The sequence below is a fragment of the Pseudopipra pipra genome, chromosome 2 (genome assembly GCF_036250125.1).
Source record: "Pseudopipra pipra isolate bDixPip1 chromosome 2, bDixPip1.hap1, whole genome shotgun sequence".
Taxonomy (NCBI): Eukaryota; Metazoa; Chordata; class Aves; order Passeriformes; family Pipridae; genus Pseudopipra; species Pseudopipra pipra.
The window spans coordinates 27,571,094-27,596,982 of record NC_087550.1 but is presented as its reverse complement, the minus strand read 5'-3'; the positions used below and the strand labels follow the sequence as shown (position 1 = coordinate 27,596,982).

General features: G+C 38.6%; 1 protein-coding gene across 1 annotated transcript in view; it reads left to right on the top strand.

Moving 5' to 3' along the window:
- Positions 1–25,889, top strand: part of MAN1A2 (mannosidase alpha class 1A member 2) — a 133,070-nt gene extending 107,181 nt beyond the window's left edge. The window contains exons 9-13 of the mRNA XM_064644562.1: positions 907–1,022; positions 6,110–6,329; positions 10,966–11,138; positions 18,612–18,727; positions 21,229–25,889. Of these exons, the coding sequence (XP_064500632.1) occupies positions 907–1,022; positions 6,110–6,329; positions 10,966–11,138; positions 18,612–18,727; positions 21,229–21,361 (758 nt within the window). The 3' untranslated portion in view covers positions 21,362–25,889. The remainder of the gene's footprint in view (positions 1–906; positions 1,023–6,109; positions 6,330–10,965; positions 11,139–18,611; positions 18,728–21,228) is intronic.

The following is a 25,889-nucleotide window of genomic DNA, read 5'->3' as shown; positions in this document are numbered from 1 at the left end:
ATGAAGGGTGTACTAGGGAGTGCTTATCCTGTTTGGAAAGGAAGCTCTGAGGCTGTCAGACCATCAGTAGGCTTTTTGTGGGGATAGTTCACCCAAAGAGAAGTGTAGGTTGATTGATCTCATGTGGTCTGTCAGCACAGAATAGCAATAATGCTACTCGTGAAAGGCAACCTCTGAAAGAAAAAGAAAAAAAAAAAAAGAGGACAAACCCAAAATCTGTGTGTCAGGAGGTCCAGTGCTGGTAATGGTGACTTCTAATAGTCAAGCAGCTTTACCCTGTTGCACATAGCGTGGCTCCGCGTGGTTGCTCGGGCATGGCGAAAAAGAGCAGGTCCTGTGTTGTACACTGCAAAGACAGCTTGCCTCCCTTTTGACTAAAATAGCTTCAATAAGAACATTTAATTTGAGGACTTCATTGGTCTGTCGAGTAACTACCTTGTTAGAAATAAAAAGCTCCTGGAAGGGTTGGATTCTATGTAGTTCATGGCAGTTTTTAGCCAGCCACGTAGCCTGGTTACACCCTGGATAAAGAGATCTGAGGGGCTTTTCTACATACGTTTTTGACATATACATTAAAAAAAAAAATAAAACCCCAAACCCTAGCAACAGAAGAGTTAAGTTCTTTGGAAGGAAGTAAAACTAGAGGTTAAAGTACATTTTTTATGTAAGGGCTAGCCCCCTGTGCAGAATGACAAACAGTGAACACATGCAGCAGGTTCCATGCCTATGAAGTAAGTTTGGAGGGAATAGGGTGCAGTGTAGCTTTGTCCTGCTAAACAGGCTTAGAATGTTAATTCTACAGCAGTAGGCCTTAAAAACATAAGTTTATGTTTTGAATAAATTAAGGTGCTATTACATAACAACTTCAACATTTTTTTTGTTCTCTTCCCTCTTTCCCTTCTACAGATCACACATCCGTGGGCGGGCTGGGAGACAGTTTTTATGAATATTTATTGAAAGCCTGGCTTATGTCAGACAAGATGGACACGGAGGCAAGAAAAATGTACGACGATGCAATTGAGGTGATTATAATTCATTGAGTTTTCCAATACAGTGGAACCATCTTTAATGATTTTAAAAATTAAAAAATACCCCCCCCCCAAAAAAAAAAAAACAAACAACAACTAAGCAAAAAAATCCACCATCAACCACAGGACTTGTTTTGATTATGTAAGTTTTAAGAAATCAAGTGATGAATAATACTAGTTTTCGCTCTGAGAGTTTAAAAAGTATTATTGTGGAATACATCTGATGCAGACTATTGTACTAAAATTAATCAGCTTGTCCAAAATGGTATAATGTAAAAGCCCAACCTATAGTTTATTACAAAGAGATCTGGCAACCCTAAGATATGTGCAGAACGACCAAGTAATTTTTCTCCAGTGTTCAGAATTGTTCTAGGAGTTTGAAGTCCCAAATTGTTTTATTCTTTTTATTATTTTCTAAGGCATTTACGTATTACATTCTATATTTATCTTGTAAAATGTAGTTCATATCTATTCCTTACTCTATGGTTCTTTTGTGATATGGTCTTGTGCCCTCTCACAGATCAAGTAGTGCTTGCCCAAACAGGGCAATACTGCAGCACCGTTCAGTAGGATTTGGGGTGGGGGCCTTTTTGTGGTGGCTCTGAGCTTTATGCTGCCCAGCTCTTACTTTCTCAGTTTCCCCACACCCAGGCATCTTCTCTCATCAGCTTCTCTTATGCCCATTATGCCACTGTGCCTAAGGTACAGTTAAGATGTGTAGAGTGTAACTAAGCTAATTTTAGGCAAGAGAGCTGTGGTAGCAGCAGGGACCATGTAGTCTTGTCCTAGTGCAGAAGTGTGGTTGGTGCTTGATGTGTTCCATACTCTGTGCATGCCCTGTTTTTTTTTAACACAAGGTTTTCAAACTTAGTTTTAGTACAGTCAGTCTCCTAAAGCAAATCACCTGTTCTTGGAGTTCTCAAAATGACCATTTTAAAAGACATATAGTGGAATTTCTAGGACAAAATTACTTTGAAGATGTAATATGTCTTATTCCTGACCTGAATTTGATTATATTTGACTTCGAGTTACTTGAACTTTTTCCTTTCCTACATTGTTTTAAAGTGTTATCTGCATCATGTAGCTGGTTACTATCAGAGGTATAATAGTCATTCTCTCCTGGAGAAAAAGTGCATTATTTTCTTTAGTCTCACAGTATAAAACAGATTGAGTTATTTTTTAAGCTTTTTACATACTTTCCAGTGTCTTCAGTATGGAGACAACAGGTAATGGTTCTTCTAATCTGTTATTACCTGATTTCTTCTCTGTTTTCTCCTCTTTGTCCGACTAGGAGCTATGTTTACACTCTTAACCTTTGCCTCACACCATCATGCACTTTCCAGTTGCTTTATTCTGAAGCTGGTTATAGTCACTGATTTACTGCTTTCCTACTACTGTGATTTACATTCCCAGTTCCTCAGTGTTTGACCTTATTTCTATTACAACACATTGTTCAGGCAAAACCTGTTTTGTCACCCATTCTGAATGATTTTACAGGACTGACTTTTTCTTTATCACTATCTATAGCTGTATCAATTTTTGTGTCATCTCCAAATTCTTTTTAGCATTTTTCTCGCAGATTGTTGTTAGAAATGCTGCCCAGTGTTGAATAAAAGTACCTTTGTAGAATCTTCATGAGATGAGGATTTTTTTCATGATTATTTTTTTACTTTGAACTGTTCTAGCAAGCAAACTTTTAGTCCAGTTTGTATGTGCTGCCTTTGATTTGTTTAGGACTAATATATTGTAAAATGCCAAGAAGATTCCTGAAATTTCTCATATTCCCAGTATCAGCATACACGTATCAATCAAATATTTATTTTTGAAATTACATAATTCATTTTATATGATTGTTTTATTTTCTATTTAAAATACTGGTAAAGCGTCAGCTATTCCCCGGTTCTTTTGAACTTCCTTAGCTTTCCAGGGTTTGTTAAAGTCGTCATTACTAGTTCAAAACATTAGTTGAATACTTTTAATAAGCTACTTTTAATGGGTCCTGTGGGTTTAAAAATGTTTAGAAATTGATGTTTAAAATCCATTCTGGTTACTGTTGAAATATTTTATTCAGATTCTTAAACTGTGAGCACTTTAAAATTAGAGGAAATAAACTTTCCCTTTCATCCTCTTCACTGTAAGCCACCTTGCAAACCTTTTGTATGGGCAAATCTCTGTCTCTGAAGGGAGACAGAGCGAAGCAGAATTGGGACAGGGTGAAAACACATTGTGGATAGGAGGGAGGAAGAGCTGAGCTGTTCCCACTTCATGTGTGATATGACCTGCAGTCCAAGCATCAGATGGTTTCTTCGGCTTTTTCTCAGCTAAACCCACTTCTGTACATTTGAATCTGCACGAACTATGCTGATTTATACGTTGTGGAACATAATTCTCTTTCAGGATTTGTGTTTCTCCCAGGTCCTTCTTGACACTGAAGGACACGGGCAAAGAGTTATTAAGTAGGATTTGCTTTGTGTAATTGCAATTTGAATTTTTATTTAAAATATTTTTAAGAGCCCATTCCCTTACCATTCTTTTGTTTTTGCCTATAACTTAGGTCTTCCTCCATAGCTAACACTTCTTACTCTTGGTTTTTCAAAATGTGGAGCAGAAGCTCTTTGCGTCGTTTATGCAAGCAGAAGAGGAATGGTATAGAACACATTCCTCCCACGGAGTTGGAAATGTTCTCAGCACCCACCAGTCTAAAAGAGTGTTTCTGTCCAGCCACTCTTCACTCTCTTAGCGTATTATGGGGAGGTGAGTGGAAGATGGGCAACCATAACCTCACTCTCAAGTCTTGCAGTAGGCAGTGATATCTCATTCCTTGGAGATATTAAGAAGAAGAAAAGTACAGCATCTGTTCTTCAGATGTCATGATTTCTGATCCATGGCATATGAAGCCTTATCCAGGTCACCATGTACTTTGTAACAAGAATACAAACAAGTTATATATCTGTAACATCTCTGTGCTGTATAACATTAATGCAGTCTTCCACTGTAAAGGACACTTCATTGGAATGTCCTGGTACGTATATTCACAGTTGTGATAGAAGCTGAAATTGTGAAACCTGTTGGGAATTTTCTGTGGTGATAAAAATTGAGGATGGGCCTCTTAACTTTGCTTTCACCATTGTGTTCACCTCCCCTCTAGTCTGGTTTCAACTGTCTTTTCTCCTTCTCACATCAGCTCAGAAAATGCTATTTTTGTAGTCATAAAAAGCACAGAAAGCATGAACATCAGATAGAGAATATTCAGGTCTTGCACAGAATCACAGAATATCCTAAGTTGGAAGGGACCCAGAAGGATCATCTAGTCCAATTCTTAGTCCTGCACAGGACCATCCCTAAAAGTCACACCATGTGCCTGAGAGTATTGTCCAAATGCTTCTTGAACTCTCTCAGACTTGGTGCTGTGACCGCTTCCCAGGGGAACCTGTTCCAGTGCCCAACCACCCTCTGGGTGAAGAACCTTTTCCTAATATCCAACCTAAACCTCCTCTGATAGAACTTGATTTTCAGATTTCAAAAACTCCCCTTTCTACAAGACCGTGATGTTCACGTTCAGAAGTTGTGTTCTCTGCTCAGAAGAGTGGCACTTTGCACCTGGAGTGTGTTCTTCTGTCAAACCATGATAGCAAGTCTGGAGTAAAGGAGTAGCTCATGGACAAGTGTATAAATGTGGCCTTTGCTGGGTCTCCTGGTGCTAACTACAGCAATTTTCTCCCACTGGAAAAACTTCTGCAACCATTTATTCCTCAACAGTTATGAAATTACAAAAAGATACAATTCAAAAGGGAATTTCACGCAACATTTGGAAAAAATATGTTTTCCTCTAGGAAATAAATAATTCCTACATTTTTATTCCCTCTTGCTCCTCGTAGTAAAAGTGGCTTTCCTTCAAAGAGGACTCAACTTCTAAGTACCATATGGTCAAAAAATGTGAGTTTTGTCACAGTCTAGGATAATTGAATCAACAGAGTCAATGCTTACAGATCTGAGTATCCTTTTCAGTGGCAGTTTTCAGCAGATGCAGTACTTCCTGTACCAGTACTTTGAGAACAAATGAGGCTTGTACAGTTAACCACATCAGGCTCCCTAGCAGCAGAAGCTATGATATCATGCCAGTCCTTAATGCCAATTTGCATGATGGTTAGAAAACCACTGTCAGCTGTCAGAGATTTATTGATTTCTGCTCTGTCAGTTATTTCCGCTTTCTTCTCACTGGATGCTGCCATAAGCACAAACTTTGGATCTGTCAGTAGTATTAGTGAAGAAATTAACCCAACAGGAATGCAGACCAGCACTTCTCTTTCATTGCCTTTTTGAGTGTCTAATGCTAAACATAGTAAGTACTACAGCAGACTGGGGGGAATTGTGAACCTCTCTGAAAGAGGCTTAAGCAAATTTTGTTCCATCTAGTTTTCAACCTTTGGAAAGTTAGATCAGCTATTCCTCTTACTGAGAGAAGTATACAATTTTTAAGTCACAAGCAACAACATATATTGGTACAACTGTGCAAAAAGAAACCAGCAGTGGCCTCACTTATAAAATGATAATGTTTTTTGTGAACAGCAGCTCTAATACTCACCCATCATTTGAGCATGTGTAATTTGAGCTGCTTTGGAGAAGCCAGAAGGTGGCTGGTGCATTCCTGTCACTGACTGAGGGTACAGGTGCTGCCTTTACATATGTTGCTGATCAAAAGTTTCCAACATGGTTGTGTTTTCTGAGTAGGCACAGAGTGTACAGAGGAACAAAAGGGTACTTCTTATAAGTAACAGGTAGACAAATACTGTTTGAGCCATAAAATAAGTGCTGAATTCTCAACTAAAAGTACAGTGTTATCTATGCTGTGATTTTCCTATGTTTGATTTCATTAGCATTGTTAGCAGTTAGGGTGTTTTTCTGTGTGCATTGAAATTATATTCTTTGTTCCTCAGAAGTGAATTTGCTCAGAAGTGAATTTGAAAGAAGGAGAAAATTTTTTTTCATTTTGAACACAGTACTTTGTTCTTTGAAGGAGAGTTAATATGTAAAGCTTGCATGTGAAACAATATTTGAAAGTTCTCTTAATCTTTTTGTAGGCCATAGAAAAACATCTCATCAGAAAGTCCAATGGAGGACTGACCTTCATTGGAGAGTGGAAGAACGGGCATCTTGAAAGAAAGATGGGCCATTTGACCTGTTTTGCAGGGGGAATGTTTGCCCTTGGAGCAGATGGTTCCAGAGATGATAAAGCTGGACATTATTTGCAGCTGGGAGCTGAAATTGCACATACATGTCATGAGTCGTATGACAGGACAGGTAAGATCTGTTGTTAATCTAGTTATTTCAATAGCTGGAATACAGCAACTGTTGTAATTATTTTTAGGATTTGTTATGGACCTATGCCTTATCTAACATGCTCTAGTTTTATACCAGTATAAATTTTAACATCTATGTATTTACTTCTACTCTACATCATGGTGAGTAAACATAAAACGAGACTTTAATATGGTTCCTTCATGCATGTTTATCCTTATTTTTGGGTCGGTCAGCGAAGATAGGTTATATGGATACAGGGAGGAAGCAATTTGTGTGAGCTCTTGTCCTCACAGATATATAGGGCGTTTTGTTTCATGTGTATTGTTCTTACAGTTATATAGAGTGAAAAATTTGTAAATATACTTTTTACTGTTTTAGTAATAGTGCATTCTGGGTAAGTACAATTGAACTAGAGAGGATGAAAACTAGTATACAGACTGTGAGAAGACCAAAGACTTGACTAGTGAGGAGGCAATATCAGACTTCCTTGTTGGGCTGGAAGTTTCTCAAGGTCAGTCTTTTGGACCAGGTCTTTAGTAGTGACCTTGATGCATAAAGTTGAAGTGTGCTGATTGCACTTAGAGTGACTATAAAGTTGTAAGACGTAATTAAATTGGAAGAGTCTCAGAAAGTAAGCAGGAAGATTTTGAGAACTGGACTGTCAGAAATAAGTTCACTAGAAAAAGGCAGGAGCTCTTTCTCTGAACTGGGAGTGGAAAAATGCCAGTGCAGTCCTAGTCTGTATCAGAGGGATAATTTTCAGCAGAGATTAGATAATATTAAGACTGCCTTAGAAGGCATGTGTAATTTGTCACCCAGAATACTCTGTACAAATCTGAATTTCAAACAGAACAAATGAGGAGAAGGACCAAAAAAATAATTAAAGTGACAGAGCTTGTATCTTTCAATGGGGAAATTAAGACAGATCAGCCTGCTCAGGCTAGAAAAATAATACCAAAGAAGGGACAAAATTTATTGTCATCTCAAGGGTAAACACTGAAAAGAAATAGTTGTTTTTTAAGATATAGAAGATCTTTACAGTTACAGTTGTAACAAGAGCAAGATTTTTGAACTCACCATGAATAAATGTAGGTTGGAAATTGGAAATGGCTGTGTAGCCATCAGAGAAGTGAGCTTCTGAAATAACTTCGCAGTAGAAGTAATGGTAACTAAAACTCAAGCAATTTTAAGATAAGAATTCATGTATTTATTCAGAGGATTCCATTGTATCATTGTATAGTTGCCTGTCTTTTTAAATAATTCAGTCACACAAGTGATAATTTTATTTGGGTAGCAACAGCATTAAAAAAAAAAATGAGGATGCTTAAGAACAAAGGAAGGACATAGTAGCTATTGTTGCATTCTGAAAAATTGCATTTAAATGTTTAATTCGACATTTAAAAATAAGCAATGCTAAATTTACAGTTGTTTGAGCAGACCTAATTTTATTCCTTCAGATGCTTATTCTGTATCCTAAATAAGTCAAAAGATGGGGGAGATAAAAGTTTTGATTACATATTTAATGACCGTATAGGAACACACATGCAAGCAAGACTGAAAGTTATACAGACAGCTATAAATTTGCAATGCCCTCATTTTCTTTTGTTCAGTCATGCAGTCCCAGAAATGTGGATTGTTTTTGTTTGGGTGTTTTGGTTTTTATTTTCTGGACTGATTTTTCAAAGAAAATAAAGAACTTACATGTGCAAAATGTCAACTTCTTCATTATGCTTTAACAGCAGGATTTGAGATTTAATTGTACACTTTAATGACAGAACTAGATGATTGCAGAAAAAAACTTCTTTCAGAGGGAAGACAGTCATCCTGGTTCAGCTGATAGGTTTATGTTTCAGCCAGCAAAGGGGAGAGTCGATCTGTTTTTCCTATGGACTTGGGAGAACTCTTGCCCAATTTAGCATCCCCAGAAGAGACAGAAAGGTGCTGGGGATAGGCAGCTCTTTTCTTTAGAGAAACCAACTAGAGCTGTCCTTTCATGGATGCTTATAATAAACTGCAGTATATACCTGGTGATCATGTTTAGTTACCTATGTAGCCTCATCTCCTTGGATGGTAAGATTGATGGAGAGATAGACAACAGGTTAGCAAAGGCATATAGTGCCTTTGGAAAGCTTCATAAAAGAGTTTGGTGAAATAAACACCTGAAAAAAAGTACAAAGATAGTGCCCAATAGCATTAGACATAGGTATGAGTAAATAATTAAAGATTTAATGCACAAACAGGCTACAAGCAAGAGGAGGCATCACAGTTTCTGTAGATGATGCGTCACCAGAACTGCCTGGAATCCAGCTGCTTTGGTGGATTAGAGTAAAGTAGTTGTCATGTTTACCTGATTTCCAAAAGGCTTTTTCAGAAGTATTTTACTAAGGCCTGTTAGGGACGTTAAGCAGCTGCTGCATAAGCAGAAAGTACCTGCATGGAGGGGAAAAAAATGGGTATAGTATAACAAACAGGGTAGAGGTAAATAGTCTGCTCTTACAATGGATAAATGGTGGTTAACCAGTGGTACTTTGATATATTTGATACATGTTTATACACATATGTGTATAGATGTGTCAAATGTATAGTGTATTTATATACATTATGTGTTAGATGTTTATAAAAGTACAATATATTAATACACCTGTGTGTAAATGTATAGTATATTTACATTTTAATATGTATATAAATAATATATATACACATATATAAATTATCAGAAAAGGCCATGAACAGTAAGGTACGTGTGCCAATAATAACAAAGAAAGCACTACACAAGGACCTTTTGAGGTTGAATAATTGCATAATAAATTACTAAATTAAATTCAGTGTAGTTAAATATAAAGTGAAGAACCTATGAAAAAATTATTCCTAACCTCACATATTAAATGATGAGCTGTTAACTGACCATTATAATTTGGGAAATTGTTCTTGAGATTATGAAAATGTCAGCTCAGTAGCACTCAGGAAAAACAAAATGAGAAAGAACAAAATAGAAGATGTCATTATGTCACTGTATTCATCTTGGCTGCACTTTTTTTGCTATATTCAGGCTGATCCTCTCATTTTACAAAGGATATAATAGAATTGGAAGAGTTGTGGAGAAAGGCAGGAAGAAAAACTAAAGGCTTGGAACAGTTTCCATTCAAGTCACAGCAGAATTGGATAGTATTATTCAATGTGGAAAAGGGACAGGTTTAAGGGCACATCAGATAAGTACTTGAGAAATAAATCTATTAAGAATTACTGACCACATAAAAAAAGTATGTCTAGTTTTGGAGAAGCCTCGAGCTCCAAAACTTAGAGACTGGTAGGAAAGCTAGAAAAAGGTATCTCATATGCTGCCCCTGTTCTTCCACTTCCCCATCTATGTCTGATTGTGGGCATTGTTGGAAACATAATTCTGAAACAGAAAGAACTCTGTCTGGTCTAGTATGACCATTCTTATATTCTTAATTTTGGATAGCTAGAACTCTGTATCTAACCTATCATTTTGCAGTGAAATTTGTGTAATTTTTGTACTGAAACTGATAAAGTGGTCCGTTTTGAAAGAAGTACCATAAACGTTTCTTGATGGAGTGTATGTGGCTGAAAATACATGGTGCTTTTTTCTTTTGGCATCCAGTACCATACTCCCTTGAAACAAGAAGATTAAGGAACTTTTTTTTGGAGATTTTCTGCTGGGGCATGCACTGGGAGTTGCTCACATTTTTCATTGTAGTATTCTAAGGTTCCCCTTTCAGGCCCATGAGACAATGGCTAATTTGAACCTCTAACCCATAGGAATTACACGGTTAATTAGCTGGAGTGCAGCTTCAGAGTTCAGTGCCTTAAAAATTCTCTGCCAAAACAAAAGGTGAGGTGCAGAAAGTGCATTATTAATGTTGGATTTGAGGAATAATGTGTAGCTGTATAATAAAATATACATATGATTGCAACTTCATATTATAGACAGTTTTTCTACAGGTACCTCGTTTTTATATGAATAGTCTTCTAGATGCTGGCACAAGACCTTTACACAACTTCCTTTAAGGGCTGAAATAGTGAATCTCGTAGTTTGGAGATTTATTTTCAGGTGTAGTTAAGACTTCATTGCCCAGCTGTAAACCCTAAACTTGAGAATCACAGCATGAAGCATATCAGTTACAGTGGCCTTGCAGCACTTCCTTAAACCAACAGCTTAGGTAAAGATACAGATTATTTGGGATGGTGCTACCTGGTTTAGTTCCAAGATCTTGTCCTGCTGTGCTAGATGGGATCAAAGGACATCAAAACCTCTGTTGACCCTTTTTTTTTCCCCCTTTTGCTTGTAAAGAACTGGTGTCGGTCACTTGAATTTTATCCTGTAATCGAATGTGTTACTGTGTTTATATTCTTAGCATTTCATTATTTTTGAAGAAGATTACTGTAGTCTTGTCAAAATAGGTAGTTTTCTCACAGGAATTGGATAAATTATTCATAAGAAAAATTATAGGCCTCAACAATAGGAAATATTTATGAGACTGCTTAAAGACAAGCTAGTTTCTGTTTTTCTCACAAGCTTGGGATATAGCAGTCTCCTACCCATCCATCCTGCAAAGATTGGTATGGAATAAATTTTTCTTACTCTTCTTTACTTTTTTTTTTCTTTCCTCTGCAGCATTAAAGCTGGGCCCAGAAGCATTCAAATTTGATGGTGGTGTAGAGGCAGTGGCAGTGCGGCAGAATGAGAAGTATTATATCCTAAGGCCAGAAGTGATTGAGACCTACTGGTATATGTGGAGATTCACCCATGATCCCAAGTACAGGCAGTGGGGCTGGGAGGCAACACAGGTAACTGTATTAATTATCTCTAATTTAATTTTGTGTATTTTTCCTTTGTAGCCACTTTATTCTTGTGGTACTGAAACACTTCAAATTGATTGTCGTGATTTCTTGCAAACTAAGGGGCTGCACACAGTTACTGCTGTTTCACAGCTGCTGAATCAGATGCACAGTTGAGAAATGCATTCAGCATTATACAGGTCATGAGTTTTAAGCATGGAAATAGAATCCACTGGTCATGACTCCTACTGTTATCAGTAGTCCACAGCTCCCGAGAGCTCCTCTGCTTCCCTGCTACCGCTCCAGCAGTCTTTGGAAACAGCTCAAAGCCAGTTTCAGAGATGAGAATAAACATTAAAGATAACAAGACAGTAATGAAATATTTTGACTACAGCCAAACGAGATGAGGAAAGAGCAAAGGAAGAGACAAAGGGGGCTGGATAAGCTTTATTTTGCAGGTGAAAACCAGTTTCATTCCAGATGCAAGAGACTGAGACGAAGTACTTGGAGGAAGAGATCTGTTGAGGTGCCTGTATTCATCAACTGGAAGATAGTTAAGGCAGGTTCAGAATACTTAGCCAAGTTCGTTATTATCTGTCCCTCAGCACAGTTGCAACCATGTAGAAGAGTCCAAGTATTTTAAGAGTCCAAGTATATTATGGTTGTGTCATAGTCTTAGTGAGGTTTTGCACTGCAGTCTGTTTTGTTACAACCAGCATTACATTATTCTGGAGAGAGGTTCCACATTTGTCACGCTTGTATTCCAGAATGCATTGCTGCTGTCTCCAAAACATCAAACACCAGCTCCTACCAGAAACTATGGCTGGATGATCTAAGCTGAGATTGGGTGCTTTGTACTAGGTTAAAGAATTTACAAATATAAGGGTTTTCAGTACAGTATCAGTCTCTTAAGCACACTGCAAAGCATATCTTTTAATTGTGTTTTGTTCAGTTTTCTCCATTTGCTTTCATATCTTGGTCCCATTAATGCTTTCAAAACAAACCCTCCTATCCTCCCCTCTGCCTCCAGTTTTCTCTGTGTTAGGGGTAGGATTTTATTTTATCCTTCTGTCAACCTACATCAAAGTTCTGTAAATCAAGCAGCCTGTGTGCTAATTACCTCTGTCCTTACAGAATACCTTCTTTTGCTTGTTTCCCTAATAAAAGATTTCTTTATCCAACATAACCATAAAATATTTTTGACCTCTTCATAAATAGTTTTGCAGACCCCTCCTTCCCACAATTACAGATTTTCTTACCCCACCCTTATACTGACACAGAAGCTTGAAGCTTTTTCTTCCCCAGGGTTTTCTGTTCACTGCGCACAGAAAATAATTTCTTGTGTTTATTCCTCACACCTACTCACTACTTTTGCTTCTTCTGTACCCTACACAGATCTGGCTGTGTTTATTTCTCCACTTATAAATAGAGAAGAATCTGGTGTGACACACAGAGCAGTTGGCTTACTGCTCTTGTACATCACTGTCTGAATTTGCTTTCCTTTTGCCTTTCAACCTCTGAAGCATACTTGGCAATCAGTATTACAGACTTCTCGTGGTGAATGACAGTTTCTTCATCAGAAGTCTAGTAGTTCATTTGAACTTTTTAGGAAATGGAGTTTTGTTTCTGAGTTCTAAATAGCTTTATTTTTCTACACTGAACATGGTGTAACTTGGTGTTTGATGGCTGAGTTCTTGTGGTCTCCCTTGTTTACTTCTTCGAATGGATGATTACATCCCTGACAGAATGGATTTGGGTTAGTTCACCGATTTGTTGGATGTCTGCCTCTGTCATTTTAAGAATTCTTCAGAGATGTTCCAGGATACTTTGCAGAATCACCTGGCTTTTAAATAAACTGCATTTCTAAAGTTTCTTAGCAGTCCCAGCCCAGATCTCTCTGCTTTTTATAATAAGAATCTGCACAGGGAGCTGGACTCTGTGTGTGTGCAGATCACTGTACTGTACTTTATCTATTTCACCATTCACAGCTTCTTTTTGTCTTTGTTATCTAGATTTTTGGACAAAACTTGGGCACTTTAATGCAGATGCTGTGCTTTGTCCAAGGCCTGTTTTGTCACATCTCTTCAAATCCAGTGTCTCTGGGGCAGGGAAAACAGGAAGTTCAATCTCACATTTCCTCAGTGATCATAAATCCCTGTGACAGGATCTCTCTTTCCTAATAATAAAAGGCTAATTCTCCTTGATACTATACTTAGTACTAGAGACAACGTTCATCTCAATTGTATTGGGCCAGCCAAATTGGCTGATGGTGTGCTGGGGGGCTGGCTGAAGTATTACAGAAATATGCATGCAAGATATTCAGAGTAAATACAGAAAATTACTAAAATCCTTTTTAGGTTGATTATTTGAAAGCAATAAGAGCCACCACTTCACAATAGGCATGTAAAGCCAATTACTAATCTAAGCTGTGTGAATGAAAGGTTCAAATATTTTTTGTGGACTTCTGTATCTAAGTAGGATTGTACCACAAAGGCTGCAGAGGTTCAGAGTTTCTACTAGCAGTGAGAATAATAGTCAAGCCCTCAAGCTTGGGCTAATTTCAGGACAATTGAGGATTGATGGTAAAATGAAATGAAAATACCTACAGCAGAAGAAGGATGTGGGCCTCGTAGAGCAGGTTCAGGGGAGGGCCAGGAATATGATCAGAGGGCGGGAGCATCTCTCCTACGAAGACAGGCTGAGAGAGCTGGGGTTGTTTAACGTGGAGAAGAGAAGGCTTTGAGGAGAACTCATTGCAGTCTTCCAGTACCTGAAGGGGGCTCATAAAAATGAGAGAGATGGAGTTCTTATATGAGGAATAGTGGCAGGACAAGGTGCAATGGTTTTAAACTGAAAGAAGACAGATTCAGATTAGATGTGAGGAAGAAATTCTCTACTGGGGATGATGAAGCAGTAGAACAGTTTGCCCAGAGAGGTTTTAGAAGTCCTGTCCCTGGAAATGTTCAGGACCGAGTTGGATGGGGCTCCAAGCAACCTGATCTGGTGAGTGGCAGCCTTCCCATGGCAGAGGGGTTGGAACTAAATGATCTTTAAGGTCCTTCCAACCCAAGCCATTCTGATCCTACCTAATGAGGTACAGTAGACAGAAAAGAGCCAGACATAGGTTGGAGGCAAAAGAAACATGGTTTCACAGTCTCATGGGTTAGAAGCTGTGAGTACCACAGCTGGTGAAGAAACTGGCACAGTTTTTATGGGCATGTTGTTAGCATAGTCAAGAAAAGTCACACATGCAACACCCTCAGAGGAACTGAGGGAGCTGGCGTCCAATCTAGAGGACCCTCAAATTTTATTTCCAAGGAACTGAGGTCAACTCTGACCTCCCTGTACATTTCAGGCACTGAAATTTCAGTTTGTGTCATTTTTGACCCGAGACACATGTATTTGTCAAGAGTACACTGTTGCATATTCTTCTGTTCTAATCTGAATAGATGAAACTACAAAATCCACTTCTTTTGGTAGTTTGTTCGATTATTTAATTAATTCTGCTGTGAAAAAACCCCCACACTTTATTTCCCATTTGAATTTGCTTGGTTTCAGCTCTCAATCACTGGATTTTCCTATGACTTCCTATTCCATATTAAAATGTCTTTTATTTCCCTCATATTTTCTTTCCAAAGAGTTTTCATAGATTGTAATAAGCTTACTACTGACTCTACTTAAGATGCTAAACAAATTGTATTGTCTCTCACTGTTAAGTGTTTTCTCCAAATGCCTGCACCTACATTAGTTCATCATCCTTTTCTAAAAATGAATTCTAGAATTGCATATTCCAGTTTTGACTTCATCCACAGCCCTGTGCAAAAATAAAACTACATCCCTGCTACTTTCTACCATCCCCGTGTGTGCATCTGCCACGATAAGCTAGGAGGAACTCAGACTAAATGGTCTTACGTGGCCACAGAAGTCTTTGAAGTGTCTCTACCTGCCAGGCTAGCCTGGTTCTGCCCTTACACAGCCTTTATGACTAGATTTAGGACTATATGAAACTCATTTTCTTTGGCACCCAGTTACCTCCAGATTACACTGTCTACTGTTATTTACCTATGTCATTTTTGCCAGCAGCAGTGTTGCAGTGATTGATAAAACTTCAGGCCACTCCTTGTGGATCTCTGTGAAAAGCAGCTCTGTTTCGTGATGATTTTGCATTAACAGTTTGTTCTTAGAGCACTGTCAGTCAGCTTTAAAATGAATTATATTGATATGGTGTAGTGCTGCCTTGTCTTCTCATAATATCTTAAAGTACCATGTCAATTGCCTTAGAAGCATTTAAGTTTATTACAGGTCTGCAGTTACCTTTATTTGTCAAATTTGTAGTTCTCAAGGAATGAAATCAAGCTTGTGAGCAAAATAGTTTTCTATAAAACCATGTTGTCAATTATCCTCTAATTCTTCTATATATTTAAACGTGTTTCTGTAACTGATTGGAACTAACATCAGATATGCCATCGTAAAATTATTGTCTGCCAAAGCCTCGTAATGGTAGCATTACCTTAATACCCTTCCAGTCATCTAAGGCTTCTCTGTGTTCTGGGGTGCAGTAAATTTAACATTGTTTCGTCAGCAGACTGGGCTTCAGCTCTTGAGTGAAAGTATATCCGAGTGGCAAATCAGGTGCTGCTACACTGAGTACTCTGAGGTCTGTGTGAAAGCAGTACACTGCAAATTTCAAGTGGCATTTGAGCAGCTTGTCTACGGCATCAAGTTTTTCAGCTAGTGTCCTGAAGTTCTGTACATGTCTGAATCAAGGACAATTTATTTGTTTATATTTTAAAATTTTACATTTGGATGAATAGCTGTATAGCAGTCTTTCAGAGGCTTTTTTCCTCTGCAGTTCATTATGACCTGTACTGCCTAGAACTCTGATCAACCAGGGTAAATCCTTTGCCCATTCTGAACACAAGTTAAGCCAGAGTCTGCCTTCCCAAAGAGAAATTTCTGAAGGTACAAGGCTACTTGGTCATCATAAGGAGAACAAAAGTTAATATAGATCACATTTTTTTTTTCTCCAGGCTTGTAGGCCTGCTAGCTTCACCAGCATTGCATGTAGTTACCCAAGCACAAGGCCTCTACAGCACAGAGCAGGATCTCAATGCTATGCATTATCTACACTCTCCAAAATAAACAAGTTTTGTCTCTTACACTGACATGGGGATTTAATTCTTTAGGAGGAAGGAGACGGGGTCCTAACAGTGGTACCATTTATTCCTTGTTTTCCATTTGCCATAGTCACTAGCAAGTTTCACCTCTCCAAGCTGTGGCACACAGCATCAGGGTTGCTGAATGGTTGACCGGAGAAACTCCTGCATGATCAGACTCCGAAAGCTAAAATTCTCACAGGAGTTGTAACCATTGGAGCTTCCTCAGAGCAGAGGCAAGGTTGTGTTCTGCAGTATTATAAAAAGGGGATAGTGGCAAGAGGAGGCACTTTCTTTCCTGCATATAAAGGAAAAGTGCTTTGGCTCCTGTTTATTCATATGACACCTGCCTAGGGGCTGTAGGACTTCTGGGGAGGAATATGCAAATGGTTCCATAAACAGCACAGGCAGTATTTCTTCTGAAGTTGGCTGAGCTGTTGAACTAGATGTGTCATGTGCACCTTTCTCTCCAGACTGTAGAGAAAACCTGGTCAACCCAAATCCCATCATATGAATAGTCTCAGTGTAGCTCTAGCCTGCACCAGTAATTGGATCTGAAAAGAATTCATCCAGACACTTCCTCCTTTTAGACTCAAGTCCCAACAAAAAAGCAATAATTTCCATCCAAACTTGGAGAAAGCTGTGCTTGAGATAAGGAATTAGAGTGAGAATTAGATTTTGCCCAGAAATACTGTATCTTTCTTGGCATAAGCTGCTCTTGCTTCTTTAAAAACCTTACTCTTTAGGAACTTGAAAGAACTTTGTCCAGGCTGGATTATTCTTTTTACTATGAACAGTCTCACATTTCCACAGAGTAAGAGTGTATACTAGCAGGAGGTTAGCTGTCGTACCTGATGTGCTATGACTTACTGCCCTAGGTATCTTGCTCAACTTTTCACTTTTCATCCTGATTTCGGTGATGGCATCTGCTAGCATTCCTTGTGCATTTGTCCAATGGAAAATTCCTCTCTGTTTCCCAGTATTTCTAGTATGCAAAGGCAATAGTAAGGACCTTGAAGAGGTAGCTTTGATTGAATCTGTTTTCTCTGCATAAAAGGCACATCATTCAAAACTTATTTCCTCCCCTGCCTTGACTCCCCTCAGCTTCTGTTGAGTAGAACTAGCAAAAATCAGAATTAACGAAAATCTGGGCCTAAAGCACCATGTGGAGAGAAACTTCATGCAGGCTAACGAGCTGAAACATAGATTACTGAACTACAGGTAGCTGCGTTCAGTCATTGGTAATGACAGACATCCTAAGCCAAACATTTTCCTTCACCCCTGTTCCTTTTCTGTCCCTGCATGAATCTATTAAAAGAGTTGGTCTCTGCTGAGGAAGCACAGTCAAAGCAGCAGGGAGGCACAAATAACCTGTGAATCATTTCAGAGTCGTTTCTTTGGAGCCGGTTTTAATGGCTGATATCCTTGTGCGCTGTAAGGTCGTGCATGCGAGTGGAGTAATGAAAGCGTAGGCAAGAGGTGCCCTGAGCTACTAACACGTTCTTTCCAATCTCCTCCTCTTCCATTGTGCTTTTTGCAGTACTGTGTTGGAGCTGGGTGGTTTGTGAATTGCAGATCCATTGGTCCCTTTCTGCATAGAATGTTTACCGTTTTAAACTTCATGCTTTAATGAAAAAGAGCTCTTCTGCAGTCCAGCACACCAGCTGACTTGAGTTTCAGCTGTATAAAGGGGAAACAGAGAAAAGCATATGTAGGAGATGGAAATGTACGGAAAAAGTAGCAGCTAGAAGAGTTTATAAGATGAAATCAACAGTTGCTAAAGATGAGTACAGTATTTTATTCCTACTTTCAGTAAGTCTCTGTGACTGGCTACTAGTCACAGAATTCCTATAACTCTTCAGACTCTTCCAGCTGCAAAATCCAGGAATGCTTGTCATCTTCCTATGCACACAGTGGTACATATTGCGTTGATTTGACTGATGGATGTTCTACTCGGTGTTGGCTATGAGGAACCGTACAAGCTCAGGGCAAAAGTCCTTGTCGTGTCATCAATACCAGCCAACAGTAAATACCCAGGAAAGAAAGTGTTCTTTCCTGGAATACTTTCTTAGCATGCAGCAGTTTGCCAAATGCAGTGTTGTTAGTAGCCCTGGAGGGATGCTACTTCTATATGTGTCCAGTCCCTTTTTATTTTTTTTGGTCAACATAAACTGTTAACATCCATAACATCCTCTGACAAGGAGATTCACAGCAGGATAATGTGGCACGGAAAGAACCACCTCTTTTATTGAACGAGCCTGATTCTTTAATGTTCCCAAATGTTCTACAATTACATTCTCTATGTCTTTTCCCTTCCTCTTTGCAGGCAATTGACAAGTATTGCCGAGTTAGTGGTGGCTTTTCTGGTGTCAAGGATGTCTATTCCTCATCTCCTACATACGATGACGTACAGCAGAGCTTTTTCCTTGCTGAAACCTTGAAGTAAGTCTTCTTCACTCCTGCGTCTTCTGATAAAAGCTGGCATCTAAGCTCTAGAAGAATGCAGTGGCTTAACAAGTTTTTGCTGTAGCTGATGTATCTGAAGATTAATTTGTGGTACTGGGAGCACAAAATGGAGCAGGGGAGAAAGCAGATCCTGCAAGTGGCAGTACTGGTGCCTATTTCAGGCACCACAATGTGTTTCACTGACAAGAAGGGGCTAAAAGTTCATTGTCTATAAGGGAATAGTGTCCGTCTGCTGGCTTCTTATCAAATTCCTCTACATAATTACAATACTTTTTTTCCCTATGTTATCATTATAAAAAGAAAGTCAGGTACTGCTACCTGCTCTGTTGACTTTTTTATTTTTATTTCATTTAATTCTTCAAGTTCATTTTCTGGAGACTAAAAGCTATGTTCCCAAAGAGAGAGGCAGCAGTTTCAAACAGGTCCAGTCAGAGAAACAATACCTCCCCAGGAGCTGATGTTATATGATTGATCTGCCTATAAAAGCCAAATCAGAGAATGAAATCTGCTCCTAAGGGACTTCTGTGGTGACAAGGCTGACTTCTGATATATCACCAGAATCTGTCTGCATCTTAAATAATCACAAGGAGATCTGAAAATTCACTGATGTGTCACTCAGTAACTGGATATACTGTAGTGCAAGCATTGCAGAAGGTAGCAGTTCTAGGAGAGAACTCAGAAATTTTTATTGGCTTTTGATTTGGATAATTTCCTGACTGTGGGACAAAACAAAGTTTTATTGAAAAGCTGGATGTTAGATGTTTGACAGTGATGCAATTGGCATAGCCAAACCAGAAACTGGTTTCACATTGAGATAAAATAGAGAACAGAAGGTCAAGATAGCTCAAATAAAAATAAAGACATAATGGGTGTGATGCCATGAGGAAAATGAAGATGTCCCTTAGAAGAGGGGCATAAAATGTGTGTTATGGAATGCCTGCTGTAATCTTTTCTGCTATTAATGATCACTTCTGCATTTTCATTCCCCTTAAATTCAAAATTGATAACTCTCCCAAACATCCATTATTGCTGCTCAGATACTTTGAATCATTAAGGATAACACAGGAAATTATGAGAGTTTTGGGCAGTACCTGGCAAGAAGGTACCTGTTGAGTGGGAAGGAGCAAGATGTAGAAATAGGTTGCTTCAGTTATTCAAAGAAAAAGTGTGAATCAAATGAGGAAGTGAGTTTGAGTAAGATGAAATATTGCTGCTGTGGCAAAAGAGAGTTTATAGAGCTGCAGAGGAGAGAGCAAGGCAGGAGTATTGAGGAAGGGAAAGGCATGATGCTTTAAAGACAAATGAAAAGTGTGGAGAAAGAGATATGCATGACAAAATGGAATCATCTCAGCAAGAAATTTTTATCCTTAAACAGTTAATTGGTGAGGAAGGGAGGAAAAAGTAGTGCTCCACTGACTGGGTTGTGCTGTGGATAGAGCTGGCAAATAAAGGCAGTGGGAGAAATGATCAGGCAGTGACCCATGACTGTAGGCAGCAGACACTACCAGTGTCTGATGGAGAGAGCATGAAGTAACGGCAGAACAATGTGTATGCACATTCTGGATGTGACAGAACCCACTGATGGGAATGACATCCCTTCCTTGTCAAGTGCTGCAAGACTTGTCTTTTTCTGGATGACGGGAAAGCAAGCTGCAGCAGGAGATGAGAGGTCCTGTACACCATGGTGTTGCGCTTGCACTCACACAGTCAGTTTTTCTGTAACAAGGGAAATGTCTTGAATTTTAGCAGTTGAGTTAAGAAGTCTTGACAGAAATCTTCACTACCTATACCTCCTACAGTGTGTAGCACAGCCACATTCAACAGTGTGTCTTAAGAAAAGAGAAACAAGAAATACTTTTTTCCCGTGTATGTCCAATAACCTTAATTTTGTTACATGCTTCATGTCCTCTGCATTACATTACAATGTACAACATTTATGAAACCACTCTGCACAGTATATAGTCCCGTATCCTCCCACCAGAAGCTGAACCAGCTTCCAGAACAGTGATGACAAGTCAAGTATCTGCCATGGCTTAGTGGCTTTTCTTGTGCTGCTGTGAAATCTTTGATTTAGCTTAAAGAGGATTAGTAATTTCCAAGTGGGTTTACTCTGTTAAGAAGAGTTTTTTGACAACTACTTCTCTGCTCCCCTGTCCTCCAAATCCTTGTTCTTGGTGTCTTTATATTTGTTTTCCATTGCAAGTCTTGGAAAGAAGACTCAAAAAACAAAAGTTTCTTGGAAAGATTAAAATGCTGTCTTTATAACAACTTTTCATTGAAGGCCTTGATCATAATAAAAATGACTCTCCAGGTCATTATAATAGGAGAGGTTATGTGGGTGCTGTACAAAGGTTGAGAGCAAGTAATTTGTTTATATCTTAAGCTGCTGAATGGTGGGGCCTGACACTGCTGTGTTGCCCCTGCCTGCCTGTTGCTCTGCTTTAATACCCATTTTTCCTCTCTGTCTTGATTTGTAGGTATTTGTATCTGCTTTTCTCCAACGATGATCTTCTACCATTAGACAACTGGGTTTTTAACACAGAAGCTCATCCTCTGCCTGTTTTACATTTAGCCAACACCACACTGTCAGGAAATCCTGCATATCGATAAAAACAGCTCTATGAGGAGGAAGAGAGACTGTTTTCAGCTCTGTTTTGTTTACATGGACCACTTGAGACTTTAAGCAGGAGAGGAGACAGACAGACGCTTGGTAAAACTAGACCTCCAAGTCAAGCAAGTACCAGCGTGAGAAATGAAGCTCTTCAACATATAGATAAGTTAAAAGTTCTGTTTTATACATGACCAAAACACGTCAGCGTGATTTTTGCAGGACAGAGACTTCACATGCTTTGAACCCTAGCAAGACATGGAATCTACTGATAATATTAATGCAGCAGCTTAAGGAAGAAGAGGCTTTCCCATCTGGGGAGAGGAACTTGCTGCTGCTGTTCACTGTTGCAAGGAACAACACACCAGTCACCTCTTCAGATCGGGTGGGTTCCAAATACCTAGGTTTTCTTTTTCTTTTTTTTTTTTTATGATGGCATGAACGAAACAAAAACAAAAAGCGACATCACTACACCAGCAGCACCAGGATTTGAACTTTTTTCTGTACCTGTCTGAATTTTCTAAGGAGCATCTGTTTGTCCAGACTGGCAGCCATTCTCAGGGCCTCTAAGCTATTAAAGCTAAACTCTAAACTATAAACAGTACTGCCTCCTCATTTTCCCTTTTCAAAATAATGCTTATATCCAAAAAGAAAAAACAATTAGTAAGCATTTGGTTTGTAGTTCACTGTCAGCAGCGTGGGCTTAGTTCATTTGGCAAGCTACAGTCACAGAGTCTGGAGCATATCGCAGGGGTAGGAAGGAGCCTAAGCTTCCCTTCCTCACAAATCATGTCACATGAAAAAAACCATTCTCAGTCATGGTTCTTTTAGCTAAATAAACAGAGATGACAACTTAAGAAAAACAATCTCATGGTTTATATAGAAGGATACATATGGAACTAAAAAAAGCCCTCCTTGAGCTAAGCAGCTGGAGTTTGTTGCTTTATATTATTCTATACAATCTAGATTTTTCCTAAAAGTTACATTTCGTTCTTTGAATTCTATTCACAGAACCTTCTTGGAAGGTTGTTTATGACAGAAGCCTAAAATCGCCTTTGATTTAGTTTACAAAACTTGCTGTTCTTCTGGGGGCTCCAGTACAAATGCAACATGATCTTCTTTGGAAGCAACTTAACATCTCTTACGTATGAATGGAAAAAGAAACTGAAGAGTCTCTTCTTTCATTAATTTATGAGGAATGAGGTGCTGCTACCTGCATGGCATTATTTTCAAGTACTCCATGGCTGGGCTGGACAGTATCACTTAAATGGAGTCTGCTTTAATCTTCACTTATTTGCCAAAAGAAGTTTGTTTTTTTCAGGTCTTTTCAGCTTTTGTGTCTTTTCAGTTTTGTCCTTCACAATCTCTTCCTACTCTTATTCCAGCTCAAATTATTCTTTTTATTCCCCTGTATAGCTCTCAGATCTTTTTGCCATGATGACTGGCCCCTTTGCTGAAGAACAGCTTTTAGGTGTTCCTTGTCCTCCTAATTCATGCACAGATTGAGTCTTTAAAAAATCTTTATGATGTTTTCAGACATAGATCAACTCTTCAGTTAGCTACAGCAGTACACCGTCAGATCTAAAGGGGGAGGGTGCTATTTTGCCCCCTCAAAAATGTTTTTATATGAAGTTTTATATATAAAAACCTTTTTCCCTATCATATTGTATCTGACTGTAGAGTTTCCCCCTAAAATTATTCCTCATTTGTCTATGACACTAACTTAGATATAGAAATCATCACATGATCTAAATAAAAATGCCATCAGATGCTTTTTTCCAGCCAGTTACTTTAGTTTAAGAGGAGGAAGACATGGAGCTGGCCACAAGCTCCAATCTCAACCTTTATATCTTAATACCAGTTACTTAGTTACAGTAATTGCAGCTGTATCTTGAAAATAATTTGAGAACTGATGAAGTAATTAATATAGTAAATAATACTGATTCCAGTATTTTTTAATTTAAAATTAGAAGTAGGTTAATAAATGGATTCTTCTTACTGGTCCCACATTAATTTATTTTTCTAATTATTATTCAGTAATTCACTGAAGAACTAGTCATTTTTCATTTTCCAAAGTTCAAATACGTTGTGTTTTCAAATTGTTTTTCCAGTCCCATGAGAACTGTTATTTGTTAAAAACTGCACTCAATTGCCTTGTTCTCCTGAATCTCTCCGGGTACAAAGGAGAAAGAGGAAAAGCAGACTCTTCTGTTTTATTTGAAAAAAAAAGAGAGAAAATAAAAGCAACCCATAAAGCCATCCCCATACACATCCTAGTAAATGCAGATGTAGAATGGCTGCCAGTCTGTTCAGAGGAAGGTCCAGGACAGAATTCTGGAGTCCCCGGAACAGCAAACTTCTTATTGTTGCTGCTCTTCCATCCCCCTCTTGTGAATTAAAGAGCAACCCTTCAAATTAATTCCTCCATGAATCCCAATGGGTCAACTCACTGCCACAGGAATCCTTGAATTGAGGACTAAGCCATTTCCTGTTATGGGATGGTATTTTTCTCAAAGCAGATGTACAGTACTGCTATTTCTTCTTTGTGTAGATAAGCAGCAGGTACCAAATAAAGGACTTGTTTCTTATTTTCCAGTTACCCCAACGGCAGTCAGTTTCTACTTTATCACTCTTTAAAATATCAACTATCCTTTCCCTCCAGAAGTTAATGATGTGCATAGTCTATCAAAAATAATGCATTTTAAGGACTAATTGCTATGTCATTCATGAATCTCTTCCTGAGATTTCCTAGATCAAGCAGAGTTTGGAGGTGATGGGTTCTGAGTGAGATTTGTGCATAATAACCAAGCACCACATATATTGAAACTTCTGACTGAAGTGATGTGCCCTTGTTCTAAGTCCTTCACAGAAAAGTAGGTTCTGATCTGCAGAATGGTATTACATGCAACCCAAAGTTCAGACTGTTTTGCCTCTGGGTACATAAGGTACAGCAGAATATTGCCATTTTCATTATGTTGCTGCTGACTTACTTTCTTGAAGATAAAAGTGTAAATTTAAGCACAAAATGACTTTCTAGTCCTAGTTGTTTCTGAGTCTTGCACTGTACTCTCTAACAAAACAATCCTCATTTTCTTTAGGTAGTTTTCCCATTTTACCAATTTCTACAATACCCTTTCCCCTTACAGAATGAAATAAAGAACAGAAAATCATGTACATTTTTTTGGCACACTGGACTTGGGCAAGAGCCTGGAAATCCCAGAATTGTCTACTTCCTGTTTGCATGCAGTCAAAACAAGGATGTATGGTTCTTTTCCTAATCCAAGCCTCAAACTTGCCTGTTGGTCAGGATCTGCCAGCAGTAAATTTTTTTCTAACAATTACAGCTTGACTTTTCAAAGAGGCCAGATTTCTACAGCTTCCATTAACAACCCTGGAGCTGTGTGTGTCCTGCGGTCAAGAAGTCAGCTTCTTAGCTTTGTCCTCTAAATAAAAACAAAACCCTTGAATGATATTCTGTGTTAATTTTGCTGCACAATGTAGTCCTTAAAACTGAATGTGTAAGAAAAGTATGGAAAACAGTAGATGCCCTGGAGTAAAAGGAAAAGCAAGTAGTTCCATGTTCCAGTCACACCTTTGATGATCCTCCAAATTTGTGGATCACTGTCTTCTACCTCCCAATGACTGATGTATACCCACCAGTACTTTACAGGATTTGAATGTTACCTGGATTCTAAAAAGTGACAGTAATTACCTACTCCCTCTAATACCATCCTTTAAGGTTAAAGGTCTATCCTCTAAGCAAAGCCCTGTTGGGCTGTTTATGATCCCCTCTTCTGTCCCTGAGGAAATGCTTTATAAACCTTCATAACGTGACTCTCCTTAGTTTGACTGGAGAGGTGGTTAATAGCATTAACATTGAAAGGATCAACAATATAAAATGGCATCCACAGAAAATGGTGAGGCAAACTGAGCCTGGTAGGTCTAGTCCATGTTTTTAAGGGGACAAATAAGAAACAGGCTTCTTGATACCAGAGAAAAGTGAAAACAAGCTCTTGATCCATACTGTAGTTGGGAGATCTGTTCACCCTGAACAAGACATCCCTCTTTTGCTCCTTGAATTTTGAGAAACAGTCTTCTGACTCAAGGGTTTGTGTTGCCATATAAAGAGGAACCCCAAGCTCTTTTGCAAGTTACGTGCGTACGACTGTAGCAGAGATGATAAGCACGAGCTGCTCCAGCTGTCAGCGCCTTCTAACAAACTGCTCTGTAATTGCCCAGAAGAGTTGGGAACCACCAAAGTTGGAGGAGACAGCCTGACTTGTTACAGTGAATTGTTGCCTTTAATCCTAATTGCTTGGTGGAAGTTGGATTTGCATTCTGCCTTTATTCTTGCTTTGTCTAAAACTGACAGATTATTTTTCCTCCAAAATAATAAAAGGTTAAAAGTCTATCTTCTGATGTGGAAACCTTCTGCCTCTGACCTGGAATCCTGCATATGTACTTTTTACAGATAAAAAAATAATATTGTATATAAAAAAGATTGAATAAAGAATGTCTTTAAGTGAAAAA